Source organism: Schistocerca nitens, chromosome 6 (genome assembly GCF_023898315.1).
Source record: "Schistocerca nitens isolate TAMUIC-IGC-003100 chromosome 6, iqSchNite1.1, whole genome shotgun sequence".
In the NCBI taxonomy this organism is placed as follows: Eukaryota; Metazoa; Arthropoda; class Insecta; order Orthoptera; family Acrididae; genus Schistocerca; species Schistocerca nitens.
In genome coordinates this window covers 3,779,746-3,804,468 of record NC_064619.1, presented here as the reverse complement: position 1 = coordinate 3,804,468, position 24,723 = coordinate 3,779,746, and the positions used below count along the sequence as shown (strand labels likewise).

Here is a 24,723-nt window from a genome sequence, read left to right as displayed (position 1 = left end):
ACAAAGTTCGTATTAAAGGAACAAAGTACATTCCGACGTGTACTATACCAAGGCTTCGGGAGAATTCTTTGTGGTGGTCTTCGTAAGGTGTGCAGGTATTTATTTTAAATAATTTTCTTGCTGTTGTATGTTCTCCGAAGAGCTGCTAATAGTAGTAACATTGACTAGTATATGTAACAAAAATGTTGAGTTTTGATACAAACTGTATGTTCTCCGAAGAGCTGCTAATAGTAGTAACATTGACTAGTATATGTAACAAAAATGTTGAGTTTTGATACAAACAGAAAGAAGTTGGTTTGTTAATTTCTTCGGTTTGGTTCTTATTCGAAAAGATGGCGTCGGGTGTGGAGAGGAAGGTAAGAAGCTTATGCAGTAAAGAAACGGTGTTAATTTTCGATTGCCTGGAGATTGATTACAAAATGGTTCAGAAATCCTCCTTTCCACTGTGGCGTTGCAACCATGGAGGTTCATAACTTTCAGATTTACTTTGAACATTACTAACAAAATATTTATCTTTGAGCAACATCAATAGTAACGTAAAATGACATCATTTGACTTACTGTGTGTACGAGATTAGGTAAGTAATCAACGTTTATATCATAGTTATTTATGACTGACTATTTTGAAGTTACAATTTTGATAAGAAGAAATTTCCGCCGCATAAATTGGTTTGTTTTTCTAACGAAGAGATAAAATAATTAATGATACTCGGCTTGCGGTAGAATTTGTTCTTAATTATATAAAATGAGTTTTTCCTTTTTGTCTAGCTACACATTATCCATTCACCAGCGTTACATTCCGTTCGTGAAAACTTTCTAAATATTAAGCAATAAGTCATTTTTCACGTAATGTGGTCATTAGGCCTAGTAGTTTTTAAGGCTTACAAAACAGCGAACGATTAAGAGTGATGGGCCATATGTCATAATTTATAGTCTCCAATAGGTGGCTCGAGGTGTTGGAAGCGACGGCGTCGGATCCTTTCAAGGAAGCGCAGAGACCTTACCGCGTTAAAGCGACACCGGCGTGCGGCCATCATTGATGAACGATGGCTTGTTTCTCGGACGAAGGGTAATAACGTATTGCCCAGGGCAAGCTATAAAAATTAAAAAGCTAACTGTACTCCAGCGTAACGGGTAGCGTTACAAAAAGCGATTCAATTACGGCGCGCGATGGCCTCGGAGTTAGGGCGCGAAGAGGCAGACGCCGTAACGAGAGCTACATTCCCCCGCATACGCACCTGCCACACCGCCGCTGGATTCCCACGCCACGGACAAGTCTAGTCCCCCTCGTCTTCTGCAGTACAAGGCTCTAAACAAAAGCCCCGCAGGATACAGCCGCGTCATACTCGATGCTCAGCGCCATACACTTGTCACCCTGTTTTCACCTGACGTCTACAGCAACTGTCGTTTGCAGCATCCGTAGACGCAGACGATGAGTAATGTGCTGCTATGTGTCTGTCGATGTTACTGAATGCTGCATGACAAACAAATTTACGATTTCGTTGTGACACTCTCGTGTTTTCCTTCAATAGACAGTTTTGAATAAATTGAATCTGAATCTCACCTGCAGCCTGTGGTGAAGAATTTCGCTCGCAATGTGGCACAGTGATTAATATTCTGAACTCATATCCAGGAAGATCGTGGTTTACATTCAGTCCTTCCATCCTCGTTTAGGTTTCCTGCGGCTTAAATAAATAATGTTGGGTAAATGCTGGGATGAATCCTTTGAAAACAATATGGCCCAATTTGTTCTACAACTTCGTTTAAAGTGCTTTACATGTTGACATGAGGTTAAATTTACCTTATTTCACTTCCTTTTCAAAGCATATCTTGAGCCACGATGCTCCTGTTGCTCGCAATAGAAAGCGAAGTAGTCACAGTAGGAAATTCACAAACAAGGGGACCAGAGTACTGTGAAGTCTTTATTGTGCACTGTAGTCATTTTAAGACACCAGACTTACGGGAGCCTTCACAGAATATCGCTGAAGTATGTGAGACTCGTGGCAGATAGGCCTAACTGAGATAATTGGATGTATATAAAGAAAGACAATAGGAATATCGTAAGTTTTTTGACCCGTGGGAGGGCCTATCACAGAGGTAGGCACTGATAAACCTGAACTGGCAGATGCATTAATTTAGGTATCCAGCAATATACTACAGCCTTCTTATCATTCTAATGGGACAGTGACAACAAGATTATATTAATTACAGTGAGCACACTCATATTAAAGCATTAATTCCCCCTTTGATCCATATGGCCTCCACTACGCACTTTGCTATAGTTTATGGGGAACAGATGTAGATGTAAACCAGTGGCATGTACTGAACTTTCCATTGAGGTAAGCAGATACAAAAGAATAAAATGTTATTTTTAAATATTAAACTACCTCTTTGGTGAGTTCTTTGATATCCACAATAAGACCTCGGATGCAACAGGAGATCCTCTTCATTTGATATTAGAGGTAAATTTGTGAGCCATTCATGAGTTAGTGTACGACATCAAAGTTTTTTTATCATTTTTATGGGTGTAGAGTTTCTCACAAATGAGGAACTGAATGCAACAGTAATCAAAACTAACTCAAAGAATTTTACCATTGCCTAGTATGCTGTCTGGAACCCATTTAACAAACATGTTTGTGCCACATTTCTTTGAAAATACATAGACAACAGCCAACTGTGATCTAAAATAGGAAAAAACAAACAGAAAACATCCATAAAACTTTTTAGTGATAATGTGCAACTCCTGGGTAACACTGTTTATGTTGATGAAAATTGTGCACATTTAAAATTCCAAAAACTACAGAGTCAGAGTTACTGAATCTCTGTTATAACTGCCCCATCTCTGTGTCCAACATCTTACAGTAGAGTCTTACAATGTTTGTTTCCAAAGTGACTGCAGCACCATGCCTAGGATGTTTAGTTACTGGGTCATCCATATGTTGGACATGATGACTTCTATATTCTTTCAAATCCGTCACATTTGGTTTTCAACATTTCTGGGAATTCATTGAATATCATACATTTTCAATATGGTTATTTATTAATTGTGATAGATATTACAGGCCAAATGACCAAAACAAGGATAATACTAATGTTGAACGAGTTTGAGTTATTAACCCAGTTGCTGGAATCCAGATAAGCTGCGAGAAACGGGGGCATAGACATTGCAGCATATGGAGATCTGGATTATTCCTACAAGCTTTCACGGATAGTGGAGATGGTTAACTGCTCACAATCACTGGGAAATACAGGTTCAAGTCCCCGTCCTGCCAAATTTACATGTGTCACCAGTTTCCATGGCTAATGCAACTGTTGTCAAAAATATTTGCAACTGCAACAACATATCACAGACAATGTCATAATAATCATTACTTTGTGTTACACATTGGCTTGCAATATATTGAATAAGGTTTCAGTAGGAGGGGGAAAGTCTGCTAAATTATATAAAATGAAACTGATTTGCATTCTGATTTCAAATCCACAAGCAACTGTAGAAGCTTCATTATCCCACTTAATATGTAGCTATTATATTGGTGAAAAGTAAAACCAGTTGACTGCAATACAAGGTTTTCACCAAACTATATGCAGAACTCCAATGTGTGGCAACTTTAGGCGGCAGTCATTTATTTACTTCGTCATACAGAGCCCAGGTACTTCTGGTATCTTTGGATGAAAAAGTAGCAAGACCATTGAAAGTGAAGGAAAAATCCTGCATTTCTTTTTCTTTGACATAACTTGCGAAAGCACTGGACTCAGTAGACAAGTAGAACAGTGAACAAATATTACAATAGAAAAGTATTTATCCCTCTTGATTACAATGCATCCAAATGACCAGTCATAACTACAGCTCCACTGTGAACACGTTCATGTATTGTAAAAGTGTTTCATTGAGTTCACTAACAGGTGTGACATAGCAAAATGCCTTCTAACCTCACGAGTTGACCTGTAATCAGCTTACTACACAGAGAACACCTCTCTGTGCTTGAATCATAACTTTATTGCACCAACTTTCATATTTAGCTGAGAATCATGAAGAATCAGCAGTGCTAATCTGCTTTTGTGCATAGTATTGTTTTTGTCATCCTTGTAAGGAATGCTAATAAAAATAAATGTTTCCATTAGTTTTTCCTCTGTTCGCAGTATAAGCAGTGCTTACTATGTACCCATTGAGGTAGACGATTGTACAAAGGATTGACCCTCCCCAGGGAAGAAGGTTATGTCTGTGCTTCGAGTGGAGTAGCAGAAGTAAGTTACTCGGAAAGACTACCTCTCATCAGAAAAAGTCCAATTTAAATTGTGAAGAACAAATTTAAGCTCTTACCAGTGATGCACTGTTGTTAGCATGATAATCGACAACATCTAAAATTTTCAGAATCCCATCTATAGGCAGGTTTTGCTGAACTGTAGTAATGAATGTGGATCCAGTTGTTCCCACTTTATTTGGTGGTTGAGCTATTCCACTGTAGTCTTTGACTGGCCTTTATGCATCACTGTAGTCAATACTCTACTTGGATGTCAATGATTCAGTTTTTCTTTTGGTGTTGTTAGTGTGCTATGTGTATTTTAACAGAAGAGCCATATGAACAGTTCACAAACTCCATTGTGTGTCCCCATGGCCCAAGAGCTGATAAATAACATTTTCTTTTACAATTTCGATAAATGTTTCCTTCGTCTATGTAGGTACTTTTTGTAGGCAATAGTTATAGAGTTAAAGAATAATACCTATAAAAATTGGTTTTCATAATTGGTAACTGTCCATGACTTCAAGCTGTTTACAGTTGAGTGCAAAAGGTTCCTGAAATGCACTCTAATATCAAAGTGAACACAGCATCTACTCATTGTAAAGATGACAATTTGAGTTGCAGACAGGCACATCAAAAAGAATGTTATGCATTGAGCTTTGCCAAAGGCTTCTTCTGAAAGGAAAACACACACACACACATATATTGACACAAGCAAATGTGCATGAAATGTGCTTGTTTGTGCGATATATATATATATATATATATATATATATATATATATATATATATATATATATATATATATAAAAAGAAAGATGATGAGACTTACCAAACAAAAGCGCTGGCAGGTCGATAGACACACAAACAAACACAAATATACACACAAAATTCAAGCTTTCGCAACAAACTGTTGCCTCATCAGGAAAGAGGGAAGGAGAGGGAAAGACGAAAGGATGTGGGTTTTAAGGGAGAGGGTAAGGAGTCATTCCAATCCCGGGAGCGGAAAGACTTACCTTAGGGGGAAAAAAGGACAGGTATACACTCGCACACACACACATATCCATCCACACATACAGACACAAGCAGACATATTTAAAGACAAAGAGTTTGGGCAGAGATGTCAGTCGCGGTGGAAGAGTAGAGGCAAAGAAGTTGTTGAGAGACAGGTGAGGTATGAGTGGCGGCAACTTGAAATTAGCGGAGATTGAGGCCCGGCGGATAACGAGAAGAGAGGATATACTGAAGGGCAAGTTCCCATCTCCGGAGTTCGGATAGGTTGGTGTTGGTGGGAAGTATCCAGATAACCCGGACGGTGTAACACTGTGCCAAGATGTGCTGGCTGTGCACCAAGGCATGTTTAGCCACAGGGTGATCCTCATTACCAACAAACACTGTCTGCCTGTGTCCATTCATGCGAATGGACAGTTTGTTGCTGGTCATTCCCACATAGAATGCATCACAGTGTAGGCAGGTCAGTTGGTAAATCACGTGGGTGCTTTCACACGTGGCTCTGCCTTTGATCGACTGACATCTCTGCCCAAACTCTTTGTCTTTAAATATGTCTGCTTGTGTCTGTATGTGTGGATGGATATGTGTGTGTGTGCGAGTGTATACCTGTCCTTTTTTCCCCCTAAGGTAAGTCTTTCCGCTCCCGGGATTGGAATGACTCCTTACCCTCTCCCTTAAAACCCACATCCTTTCGTCTTTCCCTCTCCTTCCCTCTTTCCTGATGAGGCAACAGTTTGTTGCGAAAGCTTGAATTTTGTGTGTATATTTGTGTTTGTTTGTGTGTCTATCGACCTGCCAGCGCTTTTGTTTGGTAAGTCTCATCATCTTTCTTTTTAGATATATTTTTTCCACGTGGAATGTTTCCCTCTGTTGTATATATATATATATATATATATATATATATATATATATATATATATATATATAGAGAGAGAGAGAGAGAGAGAGAGAGAGAGAGAGAGTGTGTGTGTGTGTGGTTTTTGTTGAGTACCAAACAATCTATCATTTTCATTATATTGTTGATATTCCAAACTGCCATTGTTTGAACACACTGTCTGACTCCCAACATAGATTGCCACAAAGGCGAATGTGGCATGCTCTGAGCAATTAATACCAGCGGTCTGAAGAGTGACAATAGACAAATAGCCTCTTCCGTTGGTTGACTGCCTGAAAAGCCACCACCTAATTCATGACTAGTTTTAGTCTTAAACCCTTCACAGTGGGTATCACACATGCTGAGTTCACATCACAAAATGGAAAGAATGACTCGCACCATCTCTCCTCCTTTCTAAACTTCCCCAATCTGTCCCTTAGGGAGGAACTATTACTTACGAAGTTATGATAGCTTCGTGCACTTTAGTAAATGCCTCTCAGTTGCACTGAAAATTTCATCTCCTGGAGGTAAGCACTGTTCAGCAAACTCTGTCTCATAATTTTGTATTTCTCTGTACCGAATTTTTCTATTGAAGCAGTTAACCAAATCACCCTACATCATCTCAGTGAGCATTATAATGAAAAAAAAAGTGTTTGTTAATGCAATGAAAACATTGCAAATTTAAGGTGAGATTATGCAGTAGGAAAGTGATGTTGATAATTGTCTAAGACCATGAGCGTACACTGCATTCCAGCCTCATGAATAACCTGTAAATGTAAAGTCAAGGTCATTTAACAGAAGTGTCTTGACTTCTAACCAAGGGCTTCATGCCCTTGCATGACAATGTGTGTTCTCCTATTGTCAACAAGTCACACGAGACATAGTCCTCAAAGATGCATAGGTGGTTTTCTTTCTGTGAAAGTTTAGTTCTACTTCTGATTAAATTATTATCTGAAGCTCCACAATTATTTTGAAAACAGCTAATACCAACTGTCTTTTCTAGCACTATACCCAACATGAAGTACAGAGGTACCCAACCATGCATTTTGTGTTTTATAGGAATGAGTTACATGCAGGTTCAGCACTCACCTATGCAGCCCGAAGATGAGAAGTTGTAATGCAGCTCAGCACAGGTATCACAATATGGGCCTTGAATGCCATTGTGACACATACATTCTCCTGTAAATGGATTACAGGCTGGTAATTTTGAACCGATAGGATGACAGTTGCATGGAATGCATCCTGCCGTGACATTCCCCAGACCTTCCTGTACAGAAGAAAGAAATTAAATTCAATATTTAAATGCTGATTTAAAACTGATCATTGTGAATGTTGCCTTACTGTAGATATAAATAACAGCCCAGTGGAAAAATACGTTAAAAAGAATAAGGGCTTCGCAATAAATAATTTTTGTTGATGGAGATGGCACAAAGTGTAGCTGGCTGGACAATCATGAAGAAATTCCTTAGGAATGAGTCTCTGTAAATTGGTCTGTACCTTCTCCAGGTAGTAGGATTATGATCTCTGTTAACCACAAAAAAATTTATCGTTGTTGATAATTGTACCAGCAAGATTTTTTTTTAACTCTTACCAATTTTGTAGTGTCAAAGACAGCTGTGAACACTGAATATCCTAAGTACCCTTTCATTATTTTCTGTAATGGAATACTTAAGTTCATAAATGAGTTTAATTTGGGGAGAAACAGAATAGTATGGAGACTAGAACAGTGACTCAACAAATATTTCTTTCATTAATACCTGTAATAGGTTAGCAGGTTTACTAATTGGGAGCATGTGCTGGAGGGTAGTGCCAGTCTTTAACAACAGCTAGACTATCCCCATAAATTTTGATGCCTCTGCATCAGTTTCTTATGCTGAGTGCATGACGCTAATTTTTATCACATATATTTTGGAACTGATAGTTCAGATAGATAGCATGTTTCCGGAAGACGAGATACTGGTGGAATTAAAGCTGTGAGGACGGGTCATGAGTCGTGCATGAGTAGCTCAGATGTAAGAGCACTTGCCCACAAAAGGCAAAGGTCCTGAGTTCAAGTCTCAGTCCGGCACACAGTTTTAATCTGCCAGGAAGTTTCAGATAGCATGTTTGTTCCCTTTTTGTGTGTAACTATGGCAGATGCAAAAATATCAAACTCCTACAGGGTTTTGCAGCAGATATGTTCAGTATATGGCTCTTGGGTTTGCTGCTGGACAATGTTTTCTAAAACCCATTTCTTAGAGGCAATTGCTTGACATTGCTGCTGCTGAGTGTCACTGTGGCTGAGAACAAACCCAAAATTGGTAGTTAGATGCATCCTATACTATGTTGCAGTTCTTCTGTCATTGGAAATTCTTATTTTCTGTATATCTAATGATAGTAATCCTAGAACCCTGCATTTACCTCAGTCAGATATACAGAAAAACAAGTGTTTCCAACAGCAGTAGCCGTGTGACTCATTGGAGGATCCCCCTAGCTATCAATTTTGGTTTGGCTTCTGGCCACAGAAACACTTGGCTACAGCACCAGTAACTTGGTATATGCAAGGCCACAATTTGACTCCTGGTAATGGGTTGAGAACATGTTACCATCATCCGTAAGCAAGCAACTAGATCACAGATGCACGATTTTCAAATGAGGCTTTCATAACAAGGCCATCACAGAGTTGACAGTGGTAGTTGATACTTGCCAGCAATAAACACCAGCCACAATCTGACTATGTCTAACATTTGCTTTGGAGCAATGTTGTGGGATTTATAAAACATGGTCTGACGGCAGACCTGAGAGTCATATATCGATTAACCACAATTTCTTTTACACCAAAGAAGTATCTGTTACAGTGGTCTCCCTGAGAACTTAGGAGACTAATGAGATTCACTGTTTCATCCAGTCAGTAAATCTTGTGTGCTAGTTTAATACCATAAAATGTTGTTCTGTAAAGTAATAGGATGAACACATAAAAGCCATGATGACAGGAATAGTTCCAGACTTTACTGATCCAGGTGGAATGGTTTCCAGTCAAGTGAGTTCATCGAAATAGTGTGACATTTCTGTGAATGTCACTCCCATCATCTTTTGGCAAAAATGATTTCAGTCACATTTGTTTGCTGGGAAACCAAGAGGTTTATATTGGTTAAACTCTACCAAAACAGTTACATTTTAATAAAACTTTTATTTGTAGCCAGTTACTAGACTTTCTTCTGTGCATTAACTTTGGATAAACTGGCTACAAAATGAATGTGAAAGTAGGCTGTTTAGGCAGCTGGCTGTGAACAGCGCGTAGCGTTGCGCAGTTGGAGGTGAGCCGCCAGCAGTGGTGGATGTGGGGAGAGAGATGGCGGAGTTTTGTAATTTGTCATGAACTGCTCTATATATATATATATGATGATATCAAGGTAAATACATTGTTTGTTCTCTATTAATATCTTTCATTTGCTAACTACCCCTATCAGTAGTTAGTGCCTTCCATAGTTTGAATCTTTTATTTAGCTGGCAGTAGTGGCGCTCGCTGTATTGCAGTAGCTTGAGCAGCGAGCGCCACTACTGCCAGCTAAATAAAAGATTCAAACTATGGAAGGCACTAACTACTGATAGGGATAGTTAGCAAATGAAAGATATTAATAGAGAACAAACAATGTATTTACCTTGATATCATCATATATATAGCAGTTCATGACAAATTACAAAACTCCGCCATCTCTCTCCCCAAATCCACCACTGCTGGCGGCTCACCTCCAACTGCGCAACGCTACGCGCTGTTCACAGCCAGCTGCCTAACACTACAATGGCGAGTATTACAACAATGCAAAGCAGCCACAGACTGCACACAGCACAGCCAGTGATTTTCATACAGAGGTGGCGTTACCAACCAAAAAAAAACCTAAACAGCCTACTTACAAATGTTACATGTTTTTCTGGTTTATTTACTTACATTTAATTATAGTGTATTAATTAACATTATACCTCCATGATAGGATACTAAAAATTTTATTCATTATTTTCCACTTACAATGGTAATTGCAAATTTTCTGCACAACTATATAAAAAAAATTTACATGTGTAATGTAGACTTACTCACCTGACAACGATCACATCTTTGTCCAGAAAACCTTTCTCGGCATTCACATTGACCTGTAACTGCATCACATCTATCTGTCTGTAGGGACCCTTCCTCACTGCAGTCACATGCTGTAGCAAAAATTTAATACAAATCACAAAAAGGAGCATGTATTTTGAAATATTAGTAATCATAGCAGATGTATCAATGATAGGGAATTTTCTGAGGTACCATTTGTTACACAATTTAGTAAATGCATTGACCTTTTTCTTTCTCTGTGTGGACAATGGTTTGATTGTCAGTCTGCCATGAGGTATTTAATGAAATATGTTTTTTTTAACTAACTTACATATAATTGAGAATTTTCATATCTAGGATTCATTGTATAAATTCTAAGGGATGAAATTCATGATCCACCATTGAAATAAGCACTTACAAATAAAATACCTCCTTTTCCTCACAATTAAATTAACAAAAAGCCTTTACTGAACTCCAATATTTATGCAGTTCCTAGTCTTTTGTAGTGCTAATCAATAATTAATAATCTTTCTCTAGACAAACCCACAAACATTTTCAATTACAGCAAATTGTATATTATTAGTTTAGCTGTTACAATCATAAATCAGTGCATCATATGAAATCAAAGTATTTACAGCAATTGCAATATTAAAAAACAAAATGTTTAAAGTATTGCTGTCAAATTATTTCCTCTCTCCAGTGCATTCATAATGGAACCACCTCAGATGATTTATTGAACAACCCTAGCTAAATATAACACAGCTGTCACTATTAATAGACATTTTATATCTAGACAGAAAGTAATAACAACGCACGATGGCAGTCAGCTCTCATTGGGTCTCCATAATGTGCTGGTAAACATTTGTCACATCTCCATCCCTCAGTGTTCCCTTTACATTCCAGACATTGTCCAGTGTATGAATCACAAGGGCCACCATTGCAATTGCAGGACTGACATGTGGAACCAATTTCCAATGGATTGCCAAAGTAGTCACTCGCACACCTGGAAGAAAATTAATGACTGCAATATTTACACTTGCTGCTTTTTATTATTCTTTGCTTTCAAAATTGAAAATATGAAGACAGTAAAAAAAAATTGTTTCTTCGCTTCCATGTGGTTAATTGTTCCCTTTCATCTTTGATTTGTCATCTTCATTAACATAAAGAAAACATTCAGTAATTTTATTTTGTTAATATTTATTTATTTCCTCCTATCATGCGTTATCAATAACAGCCTATAAAAAGGAGATACCAAAATGAAATTTTTGTAACATAAAAAATGCTGAAATTCCAGTTTTCAATTAAGTGATTAAAACTTAGCAGAACTTAATGGTATCCACACTTGACATGGGCAATATATAGACATACTACATTCTTTTCAGTGTATCTCAACTGTAGTAGTCCAATTTGAAAATCCACAGTGATTACATTATTCAGATCTTTACCACAAGCTATTCAATTCTGTTGTGTTTTAATTACTTATAGAAACTCCAGATTTGCACTTGAACAATGGATAAATAGTTAGTTTTTTTGGCAAATAATACCTCATTTACGACTCTCATGAATCTGCTGGTCATAACTGTTTTTCACACACCATTGTTTAGTAAGTGACTAATGGTTCTGTAGCCTTTAGATTTGTTAGCCGTGAAACATATACTGTACACAAATGCAGGGAGTTTTACAGATAGGTAGAGCAGATACAGCTCCATACTTTAAAATAATTTTTATTTGATTTTGGATACTGAAGCTGGAGGAGCAGTGCTTCAAATCATACTGTGTCCAAAAAACTAATTTTTTATAGGAGAAGCAAAAAAACACCTGCACTGGAAAATTTTACACAAATTCTACAATATGAAGTTATTTTCTGTGAGGCTTACTTCTAGAAACGTGAAAAAGTGAAATCAACTGGTAATTGTGTTCATCAAATTTAAGGAGAATGTGTTGAACTTAATACATTTTGATCCAATAGTTGTAAAATATACAAATAAAAATGATCATTAAGGTAAATACATACCTAACCAATTATTTTGCTATTATTATAGAAGAACATTATCCTTTAATACAATATTAAATTTTTCACAATAAACATTCTAATATGTCGAGTGTTTGTAATGTCCTCCTTGCTGCCAATTGACTTTAATAGGATTTATATTAAAATATTATTGAAAACCATGTTATTACAGAACAAAAATATTCACATTTACGATTTTGATATACAATTCGCAATGTCATTCTGCTGCAATTCTTTAATGATATACTAATTTAATTTGATACATAAAAAATCTACTCACCAAGCAGCGGCAGAACACACACATAAAAGAGGGTTGTAATTAGGCAAACTTTCAGAGCCAGTGGCTCCTTCTTCAGGTAGAAGGGTTGAAGGGGAAGGAAGAGGGGTGAAGGAAAAGGACTGGAGAGGTCTAGGAAAAGTGGGAGATTTCAGGAAAGTCACCCAGAACCACAGGTCAGGGGAGACTTATGAGAAGGAATGACTTGATTGCCTTTTATGGTATACTATATTATTGAAATGCATGTTTTTGTTATTATTTAAAAAATGTTAAACCAAAATCTAAATCTTCTGGTTAAACATTTGGATTTGCAGAATGTTAATAATGGCCATCCTGTTGGTTTCTCTTCAAATTTGATCCAGTCCTCCTCCTTTTCCCAAGCAACTACAAGCTGACATGGGTACTAACTTCTGCCTCATTGCCATTTACCATAGCAACTGAACAGATGATGCTGGCATTGAAATGTAAATCTCTTATGATCTTCTGATCATTCCCAAAACTTTTATGTAGCAAATTATGCACATCAGTCTTTTTGGCTTCACTCACTCTGTTGTATGGTGATTTAGATTGATGGGCATGTTTGATTTTGTCCATTGCTGGGCATAATATGATTTGAAATTATGCTCCTTATGCATCCATATCTATGGTTCAGAATAAAATGTTCAAAAACAAAGTAATAGACAAACTTAATAACCACTCATATAATTATCATATTTGGACATAGGGGTGTAAATTCTGCTTAACTCCAGTGGTTGTATTAAAGAAATCTAGACTTTTCCAGTATTTAGGCAGCAGATTGTGTTCTGTGTAAAAGTACAGAAATGCTTTGTTTGAAGTATTAAACAAAGACAGCAGCTGCGTGATCTATGAAGAATAGGGCTTTTTCCAAAGTAGCTGCTTTTCTTGTAACATTCAAATCCATCTATAAAGTAATCTAGAAGTAATCTCCATAATTACTGATATGAATTGTTAAGCATTAGTCATAATTTGGTGCTAGTGTGCTTTCCCTACAGTGGTTCCTTTTCCCTGTTTACACATAACTTCACTTGTTCACGTCATTGAAGGGTCCCCTTTATTGTGGAATTTGTGGAACACAATGTGTGATTGAATAAATGAATGTAGACATCACTGATTGACTGTCTCTTCTCTTTGTCAGTGTTTTTCACTTCCTCCCCGATTCTGTGCAGGACCTCCTTATCAGTCCACCTAATTTTCAACATTTGTCTGTTGCACCACATCTCAAATGCTTAGATTCCCTTCTGTTCTGGTTTTACCACAGTCCATGTTTCACCACCATACATTACTGTGCTCCAAACATACATTCTCAAAAATTTCTTCTTCAAATGAAGGCCTATATTTGATACTACTAGACTCCTCTTGGCCAGGAACACCCGTTTTTTCCAGTGCTAGCCTGCCTTTGATGTCCTCCTTGCTCTGTCCATCATTGGTTATTTTGCTGCCTCGGTTGTAGAATTCCTTAATTTCTTCTACTTCTTGACCATCAATGCTGATGTTAAATTTCTCGCTGTTCTCATTTCTGCTATTTCCCGTTACTTTAGTCTTTCTTTTATTAATTCTCCATCCATATTCTGTACTCATTGGACTGTTCATTCCATTCAGCAGATCCTGGAATTATTCTTCCCTTTCACTCAGGATAGCAATGTCATCAGTGAATCGTATCATTGATATCCTTTCACTGTGAATTTTAATTCCACTCCTGAACCCTTCTTTTATTTCCATCTTTGCTTCTTTGATATAGAGATTGAACAGTAGGGGCAAAAGACTACATTCGTGTCTTACACCCTAATTAATCCAAGCACTTTGTTCTTGCCATCCACTCATATTGTATATTTCCCATCTCTTCCTATAGCTTATCCCTGTTTCTCTCAGAATTTCAAATGTCTTGCACTATTTTATGTTGTTGAACTCTTTCTCCAGTTCGACAAATCCTATGAACATGTCTTGACTTTTTCTTTAGTCTTGCTTCCATCATCAACCACAATGCCAGAATTGCCTCTCTCATGCCTTTACCTTTCCTAAAGCCAAATTTATCATCATCTAAGCCATCCTCTATTTTCTTTTCCATTCTTCTGTATATTATTCTTGTCAGCAACTTGGATGCATGAGCTGTAAGCTGATTGTGCAACAATTCTCGGATTTTCCAGCTCTTGCAGTCTTCACAATTGTGTGGATGATACTTTTCTGAAAGTCAGATGGTATGTCACCAGACTCTTAATCTACACAATGATTGTTTTGTTGCCACTTCCCCCAATGATTTTAGAAATCCTGATGGAATCTTATCTGTCCCTTCTGCCTCTGAAGCTCTCTTAAATTCTGATTCTAATACTGGATCCCGTGTCTCTTCTGAACCAACTTCTGTTTGTTCTTCTATCATATCAGACAAATCTTCCCCTTCATAGAGGTCATCAGTGTACTTTTTCCACCTATCCGCTCTCTCTTCTGCATTTAAGAGTGGAATTACTATTGCACTCTTAATGTTACCACCCTTGCTTTTAATTCCACTGAAGGTTGTTTTGACTTTCCTATGTGATGAGTCAGTCCTTCTGACAATCACTTCTTTTTCGATTTTTTCACATTTTTCATGATCCATTTTATCTTAGCTTCCCAGCACCTCCTGTTTATTCATTCCTCAGCGGCTCGTATTTCTGTATTTCTTCATTTCCCTAAGCATTTTTGTACTTCCTTCTTTCATCAATCGACTGAATTATTTCTTCTGTTGCCCAGGGTTTTTAGCAGTTACCTTCTTTGTACCTAAATTTTTCTTTTCAGCTACGTGATTGTCCTTTTTAGAGATGTCCATTTCTCTTCAACTGTACTGCCTACTGTGCTATTCCTTATTGCTGTATCTGCAGCCTTAAAGAACTTCAAGTGTATCTCGCAATTCCTTAGTGCTTCTGTATCCCACTTCTTTGTGTATTGCTTCTTCCTGGTTAATCTCTTAAAATTGAACCTACTCTTCATCACTACTACATTGTGGTCTGAATCTATATCTGCTCCTGGGTATGCCTTACAACACAGTGTCTGATTTTGATATCTCTTGTCTGACCATGATGTAATACAAATGAAATGTTCCAGTATCACCCCAGAATTTTCCAAGTATACATCCTCCTCTTGTGATTCTTGAGCAGAGTATTCACTATTATTAGGTGAAATTTATTACAGAACTCAATTAGCCTTTCTCCTCTACGATTGCTTGTCCCAAGACTATATTCTCCTGTAACCATTTCTTCTTCTCCCTCCCCTATAACTGCATTCCAGTCTTCCATGACTATTAGATTTTCATCTTCCTTTATGTACCATATTACTCTTTCAGTATCCTCGTATATTTTCTCTATCTCTTCATCTTCAGCTTGTGATGTCTTGTTGTCAGTGTTGGTATACTGTTGATTCTGATAAGAATAACCCTATCACTTAACTGTTCACAGTAACACACTCTCTGCCCTACCCTCCTATTTGTAACGAATCCTACTCCAGTTATACAATTTTCTGCTGCTGTTTATATTACCCAATACTCATCTGACCAGAAATCCTTGTCTTCTTTCCACTTTACTTCACTGACCCCTACTATATCTAGATTGAGCCTTTGCATTTCCCTTTCCAGATTTTCTAGTTTCCCTACCTCGTTCAACCTGCTGACATTCCACGCCACAACTCGTAGAATGTTATCCTTTCTTTGATTAATTAATCTTTTTCCCACGGTAACCTCCCCCTCAGCACTCCTCCCCAGGGATCCAAATGGGGGACTATTCTGGAATCTTTTGCCAATGGAGAGATCGTCACGACATTTCTTCAATTACAGGCCACGTCCTGTGGATACACGTTACGTGTCTTTAATGCAGAGGTTTCCATTGCCTTCTGCATCCTCATCTCGTTGATTGCTGCTGATTCTTCTGCCTTTAGGTGTAATATCCTAGCCCAAAGACGAGAGACTGCGCTGAACCTCTGTTCTGCTCTTCCGACCTCTTTTACGAGGCCGGCGGCAGACTGAGGGTGACTTCTTATGGCGGAAGTCTCGGGCCACCTGTGCCGATTATTAATCAAAATTTCAGCGGTGGTGAGTTTCGAACCCAGGACTGAGGATGGTTTGATTAATAATCAGAGAGACTACCCCTAGACCGTCAGTGCAACCGACTACAAGAATAACGGATACAAAATACGTGGAAAGGTGATGAACAGAGTCTCGGTAAGTCACTCAAAAGCTTAGCTCAAAATGATACGGTAGAAATGAGAAAAAGGTGTTCATCAAAAACTGTAATAAAGCACATTAGGAATAAAATTAAAATACTCCATCTACATATATTTTTCATTTTTATGTTTTCTATGTAGCACCATTACTAGCCTTTTAAGCTGTATAATACAAAGATAAACTAACATCTCACAATGCTTGCCAGCATATCCAACGGGACAACTGGTACAAACATAATCATCTCTGCCATGTGCTTCACATGTAGGACTGAAGTTATTGCTTGGTTGCAGAAGTGGACATGCACATGGTTGACAATCAGCAGGTGTTCCTTGTTCTGGATTTCCATAGTAACCAGCAGCACATATCTCACAGTGACCTCCTGTTGTATTGTGTTCACATGCCTACAACAACAAACAAAACAACTGACTGTAAGTTTTATTCATTTTTTTTGTTTACAAACAGTGATACACACAAAAAATAAATGTTAATGAATTGCAAAGACATCTTACGGCAAGAAAAATCCGTAATAGTATTTATGTTCTTATTGCACATGTAAGTATCGTGAAATAATTAATGCTATCTTTACTGTGCAAGTAACTACTTATTAGATCCAGTAACTTTGTTGGAACATAAATACTATTTTCCCTTTTAGGAGTGCAAATAGAAACATTAACATAAATTTGATTGTCAATATATATCTTTCCTGTCCTGCAACTGGAGATGCTCTTGTAAAGCAGATGTTTTGCTTTGCTTTGAGTACATTGTACAAAATAAGTGAATGCTGGAAGCACCTACTGGTCTACGAAACATATAACAAAGATGTAGAGCTCATTTCTGTTGAACAATTTTTGAATGTAATTTATAAATTAAAAATATCTATTCCCCTGCATTCAGTGCAAGCTACAAGGAGATACGCAAATACAAAATGTTCCATCTCAACTGATGACTTTTCCATCAGTCTTCTTCACAGATTTGACCTCAGTAGGAGACACATTTGGAGTGATGTATAGTCCTTTACAGTATAAGGTGCATGCCAAATCAGGTAGTTGGCACACTGATACTCAAACGTACTTATTATATAGAGATAAGCAAAATTCATTTGAATGATGAAAAATAAAAATATTTGTTCTTATAATTATTCATTTATGTAAATAAAATACGTAATCACTATTCATGAATGAAAAGGTGTATCAACAGGAGATAATTTTTATATCCATAAATATATACTGGTTCATTTTTTTGTCATGTATAACACACAAATACATTTTGTTGCTTTTATGTTATTTTTCTCAACAATTCTTTCTTCAAATATTTCATCAGAACATATTTGACTTTGGAAGCTTTGCCATTGTGGCATATGTAAAAACACTTTCAACAGACACTGAAGAGGGTAGTGGTTACATCTTCTGAAAATCGTGTTAATTTCATGATAGTAATGTAAGACCTTCAAATCATGAACTTCTTCAGCCAAAAAATTCAGAAATTATGAATCATGTTCTAGTTTTTGATGAATAACCCAGGTTCCACGTTAGCCTCACCTCCTGAATCTGATTCAGAACTTCTTCAGCCAAAAAATTCAGAAATTATGAATCATGTTCTAGTTTTTGATGAATAACCCAGGTTCCACGTTAGCCTCACCTCCTGAATCTGATTCAAAATCGATCTGGTGAGAGTCCCCATTCTTCCAATGTTTTTAAAGGGCACAGCAGTGTTACTCCTGGCAGCACTGTGTGGAGAGCTATTGGATAAGTTTTTAGATCATGGCTGGTAGTGATTGTGGAAACTCTGATTGAGTAAACATCACAGATATCCTGTGTTGCCATGTGTTACTCCTCGTGCAACAGAATCGTGGTGCAATTTCTCAAATGGACAATGCTCATCCATACATAACACAAATATGGCTTTATTCGTAAGCCTCTAACCAAGCCTCTAAACATGTAACAAGACACAGAACAACTGATGTGAGCAGTACAACTGGATGCACATAGAGAGTGTGTGTCCTTGCTGTTCCGTGCATGTATATGTACGAGTTGCCAGCAGATGATGTGGCAGAGGCTACACTGTGTTAACCACTCCAGCAGGTGGCCTCTAATGGCTGGTGCATGCCGATTCAGTAGGCGACCAATTAAAGCACGTGTGCACGGCGACACCACACTCTGCACACTCACTCTCAAGCGTGCTGGTAGCAGGATACAGCACACTCCTCCCTCATGTAAAGTGGGCACCTAGGTGACGGAGGAGACGCCAGCAGCCCAACGAGATGGACATCCGTCACATTTGGAGCGGGATTAGCTAGTGCTGATGGAGGGGGGAGGGGGCAGGGGACAATGTAGGGACAATGTGGCGGGTGTAAACTGGAGGATAGGGCTGTAACGTGCAGGGATGCCCAGGGGTGGTGGGCCCAAGTGGTGGCCAATGACAGCATCAGGGAGGAGGTACCGTTGCCATCTCTGCATTGCCATCAGCAGGCACATCCCACTGTGGAGGAGATGGTACTGGGCCCACAAGTAATGATGATTAAAATGATGATCGTGAGGGTGCTTGTGGAGGTGGCCCAAACAGAACAGCAGGCTGAAGCAATGGAGCCGAAGCTGGAGATGGACTGGCACCCAGTGCCAGGAAACTGGAACCGTAGGGCACTGCACGTGGAGGAGGCAGCCTCTACAGCAGGCAATGACAGGCTCGAGACAGAGGGTGGCACGGTGGGCTGCGATGTTTGCAGCTGCATCTGTGAACCGGTAACTTCCAGCGGTGTGTGGGCACGCGACAGATCAAAGCCGTGCACTACATGCACACTGGTGTTCGTCACGACAGCATCCGTGGTGGTAGATAACAGTGACTGGTATCCACTTGGGCCAGTGATCAAAATCTCGTGCCCACACTGACACTCCTGGTGCAAAGTGGCCAGACAAACCAAACTGTGGCAGGTGTGCTGCAGATCACAGACAGTGGAGGATCGTGTGTGGTTGCAGCTTGTAGAGCTCTACACCCCCATAGGCGTGAAATGATAGGTGCTCAGGAAATGGAGAAAAGTTTCATCCAGTGAAGAATCCACAACAAACTTTTTCATTTGGGAGTTGAACATATGCTCTAGTCGTTCTGCCTTGCCACTTGGCTGAGGGTGGAATGGTGGAGTTGTAACATGATGAATGCTGTGAAGGGAACAAAACAGTTGAAAGGCCTGAGAAATGAACTGAGGCCCATTATCGGAAACTCATTATCAGAAACTAAGGTACTAGACAACACCTCAATAGAACACACCCTCAAAAGCGTACGAGTTGCGATCTCGGCAGATGTCGACACACGCAGGAGAATGTAAGGAAACTCGGAAAATGCCTCCGAAACCGAGACACAATAGGAATTCGAGAAGGGACCCACGAGGTCTACATGAGTGCATTCCCATTGTTGACAGGGAAGTGGACAAGAGGGGCAGGGATGCCCTGGGAGCTGCCTGTTGTTGGACACACTGCTCACAAGCTGATACAAAATGGATAATTTTGCCATCAGTCCATGGGCAGAAAACATGTCTCCTAGCTAACAGTTTAGTGCATGAAACTCCCCCAATGGCTGTGGTGGAAAAGTTGTAGAAACTCACGGTGGGAATGATTACTCTGGGACAGACGTCTTCTGTTGACAGCAGCAAAACACTGTCAAAAACATAGATGTGATACTGTAAGGAAAAAAAAAGTTGCACTGAGGGTCTGGAAGCCTGACCTGGCAGTTTATCTGGCCAACCCTGCTGAACAAACCAAACCACCTGGTAGAGAAATGCGTCAGCAGCAACGGCAGCTGCTATGTGTGAGCTCGTAATTAGGAAACACTAGGTTGCTCGTAATTGGGAAACACTAGATTGCTCGTAATTGGGAAACACTAGACTGTGGACTGTGATTCAGTATCAAGAATGAATCAAAGCAATTCTTCACGATAAAAGTCAGGATCAGGACCCACAGAAAGCTGTAACAGGGCATCTGCTTTGGCATGTTTAGACATAGGTCAAAAGTGGATTTCGTAATTGTAACGAGACGTGAACTGTGCCCAGAATTGTAGGCAGCTTACTGCCTTGTCAGGTAAGGAAGTGTAAGGGTTACACAAGGAAACCAAGATTTACGGTCAGCAATAAGGTGAAACTTGGAGCCATAATAAAAATAATGAAATTTCCGGAGAGAATAGACTACGACAAGAGCCTCTTTTTTCCAACAGAGAGTAATGCTTCTGGGCTGGAGTGAGCGATTGAGAGGTGAGAACAACAGGTTGTTTGGAGCCGTCAGCATATCCGAGCACTAGGACTGCACTGTGGCTATACTGTGAAGCATCAGTCACCAAAACTATGTGCTTGTCCAGAGAGAACACAGCTAATGCGACCCGGGATAGGCATAGTCAATTGCTCCAAAAATCATGGGAAAATAGCAGGGGCACTAGCCACACCAAAAGGAAGGTGCAATAGAGATAGAGACCAAAAGCAATGTTCAAAATCAGAACTCACCGAGGCTCTTTGTCCACAGAAACATGCAGATACACTTCAAATGAATTAATTTTAGAAAAGTACTGGCCATACAGAATTTTTGCCAACAGTTCCTCTTGGCATGGAAAAGGATATGTATCAACAATTGACAGCATGTTGACAGTAGTATTGAAATTGCCACAGAGGCAAAGTTTCTCTGATAGTGAACTGTGTCAATGATAGAAAAGCCAAATGCATGAAATGTATCCATCCCGAAAAGTTGTAGACACCAGCATCAGCAACCAAAAAAAACATAATGGAATGAACCACTGACTTGAAAGAAGAAGACGTTACAAATTGTCCCAACAGTGCAATGTTCTGTTCATTTCAACTGACATATTTCCCTGTGACGAGTGTCAATGACGGCAAGCCTACAGTCATAGAGGTTTCAGAATTCTATAATGGCACTGCAGCACCTGAATCAGTCTGTGGCTGGAGCACTTGGCGAAAAAAAACAATGAACTCGATAAATAACTTGGGAGAAGTTACAAGCATTAGAGTCATGCAGTTTATGTTCTTCTCCATGTCCTGAGCAACCTTTGGAGAATGACCCGCAGAGGTTATGTAGCATTTCTTCTGGCAACCACTATGAGTAGCCCAATGCTTAGGGCATGCGAAACATTCATGCTGGACAAAAAAGAAAGGACAAGATGGAAACAGAAAACGCTGATGGCCCTGTGGTGGTCGTGACTGCTGGTGCCAGCGGCGCTGGGCCTGCACGTTTACTGCCACCGCTGCAGCTTCCTTGTGCAAGCCATCTGTCGGCTTAGTGAGCACATCTTATGACATTACTGCTACATTGCCTCATGCTTCAGTTTGGTTACCTGTTGTCTGAGAAACTTCAGAATATTGTGCTATTTGAAAAACTTCTGCAAACAGAGTGTCTGCATAAAAATCATTATGGGTATCAGTAAAGAATTGACACTTAAAGCTAAGGCTATGAAGTTCAGCTGCCCGTGTACTGTATGACTGGTCTGATTTCTTGCCGTATCGGTAGAATTCAATTTGTGCTACATTGACGTGTGTTTGTTTGCGATGGTATTTGGACAGTAAACAGCACATGTGATCAAAATTAAGTGCAGCCGGTTCTTGTAAAGGGGCCAGATGTCACAGAAAGTGATAGATTTTATGTGGAATCCAGGAGAGGAAGAAGGCTTTGCCCAAATATGAATCTGTCACATCAAAAGCCAAAAAATGCTGTCTCAGTCTTTTTTCATAAGTTTCCCAATCCTTGACTGAGTCATCATATGGAGGAAAAGTGGGTGGATGGACTGGTGGAACAGTACCCTGTCTGTTAATGGAAGCCAACATAGTGGTCAGTGCCAAGGTAAGCTATTCAATCGGAGCAGGAAGCACAGCGTACATAATGACTAACTTGGTGAAACTGCACGTAGAGACTGCACACGCGGAAACCATCCCAGGCATATCGCCAATCATGTAGTAACCAAGTAATACACGAAACCAATCCAAGTAACACGAATATGGCTTTATTCGTAAACCTCTGAACAATAATGGAAATAAGCCTCTCATGAATCCCCGTCAAGCAAGACTCGGAACAACTGATGTGAGCAGGACAACTGAATAAACACAGAGGGAGTCAGTCAGTGCTGCTCTGCACATACATATGCACAAGTCATCAGCAGATGGCACGGCTGAGAAAGCGCTGCGCGCACGTGGCCCTAGCGGCTGGCTCACACTGATACAGCTGGCAACCAATTCGAGCAAACATGCACAGCAACACCAGACTCAGGGCACACACATGCACTAGTACAGGATAAGCACTCTTTCTCAGGGGAGGATACTAATATGGTACACAAAAATGAGGTATACCATTTTTACCCCTAGCAAGCAACAAATTCCCAGATGCCCTGGTACTTTGTGATTCATGTAGAGGATAGAGGGATTGTGCATTCAGCAGAACACGGAAGTCACGGTTTGTATCCAAGGAAAATAATTCATATCATATCAGTCATGAACAAGGGTCACTGTAATTGTGCCATAGCACAGCACATTGATATTGTTCGAAAGATGACAAACCTTACTGATCAGTTTTACCAAAGATGAGCACTTTGCAACTACAGTGGATACTACAGTGCAAATGTGTGGAGAAAGTGAATGTGAAAACTGCACAGTTGTGTTCAGTTCATTTTCAGCCTGAATATTATGAACGAGAATTAAGAAATGAAGTACCAGAGTTCTACCAAGAAAGAAGCTACTACCCATTCCTCAGTGTAAACATTGCAAGTTGGAATGTGAAAGAAATTAAGAAAACAGGGATGCATGCAAAAAGGTAAGAAATCAGCACGTAAAGAATTAAATGCTCAAAATAAAGAAAACTTAAACAATACTGTAACATAAATTAATTCTGGTAAATGTAATGGTTGCCTGTTACTGTATTACTTTATTACAGTGAATGACTCGCTATATTGTGTATGGAATAAAAAAAATTATGTTGCTCAGGTTTATTAGCTCTTTTTCATATTCTCAAGATGCAACTATTGCATTGTGAGAATGCAGTGCAACTTGTGATTGAAGTCTTATAGCTGCACATTTTATATGTAATCTACTCTGATCTTTGGTCAAAATCAACATGGAAAATTCAGGATGGAATGTTACAGTATCATGAAAAGGATAGTTACTACTCACCACATAACGGAGGTGCTGTCGCAGATAGGTAAAACGAAAAGACTGCCAGAAAGTGAGCTTTCGGTAAGTAAACAAAAACACGGGCACACACACACACACACACACACGCATGTGCATGTGCAAATGCAATTCACACACTTGTGATCGCAGTCTCTGGCAGCTAAAGCCAGACTGCGAACAGCAGCACATGATGAGAGAGAGAACCGTGTGGTAGGGGTAAGGATGAGGCTGAGGTGGGGATCTTAGGTCATACGAAAAATAGTTTGTTTTGTACTTTCTTTTACTGTGTAAAAAAAGAAAAAGTTTAAAAATCATAGTTGCACACAGATGTGTCATAGTTGACTGTCAAGTGCTTTGCCACAGAGTTAGGGGATGCAATACATGGTCATGTTTTACAGTCAAATGGAGATGCTGGCTTGAGCCATGATGGTTCATTATAGTTATAAGTTGTCTCACTTCTGATTATGATATTAATACACCTGAAGATGCTCTGTTAATGATTGAAACTGAATCAAAATTGGGTAATACAGGTGTGTTCAACCATGATGTTTCAACTGTTCACACCAGATAGATTAGAGATTCATCAGTCAACAAGCTTGACTTGGAGAAACATGCTATTGTGTCAATAAATGACAAAGGCCACATAATATATGTAAGAAAATGTGAGATAAAACATGCCACCATACCCAGTTAATGGAACAGTCTTTAATGGAATGGATTTGTCGAAGAGAAGCTGTTCTGTACTGAACAATGCATGACCACATTAAAAACATATTTTAATGCGAAAGAATTCAGACTGAAGTTTCTGAATGAATTACCCGGAATTACATGCAGCAGCATGTTGCAGCCTAACAATCACCCCTTCTCCTGCCCCCAAATTCTGT

General features: G+C 39.2%; 1 protein-coding gene across 1 annotated transcript in view; it reads right to left on the bottom strand.

Annotated features, from left to right (window-relative positions):
- Window positions 1-6,881: 6,881 nt before the first annotated feature.
- LOC126262650 (laminin subunit alpha-1-like) overlaps window positions 6,882-24,723 on the bottom strand; it is a 134,277-nt gene continuing 116,435 nt past the window's right edge. The window contains exons 10-14 of the mRNA XM_049959419.1: window positions 16,879-17,093; window positions 11,013-11,200; window positions 10,201-10,310; window positions 7,215-7,392; window positions 6,882-6,892 (exon numbers count right to left, since the gene is read on the bottom strand). Of these exons, the coding sequence (XP_049815376.1) occupies window positions 6,882-6,892; window positions 7,215-7,392; window positions 10,201-10,310; window positions 11,013-11,200; window positions 16,879-17,093 (702 nt within the window). The remainder of the gene's footprint in view (window positions 6,893-7,214; window positions 7,393-10,200; window positions 10,311-11,012; window positions 11,201-16,878; window positions 17,094-24,723) is intronic.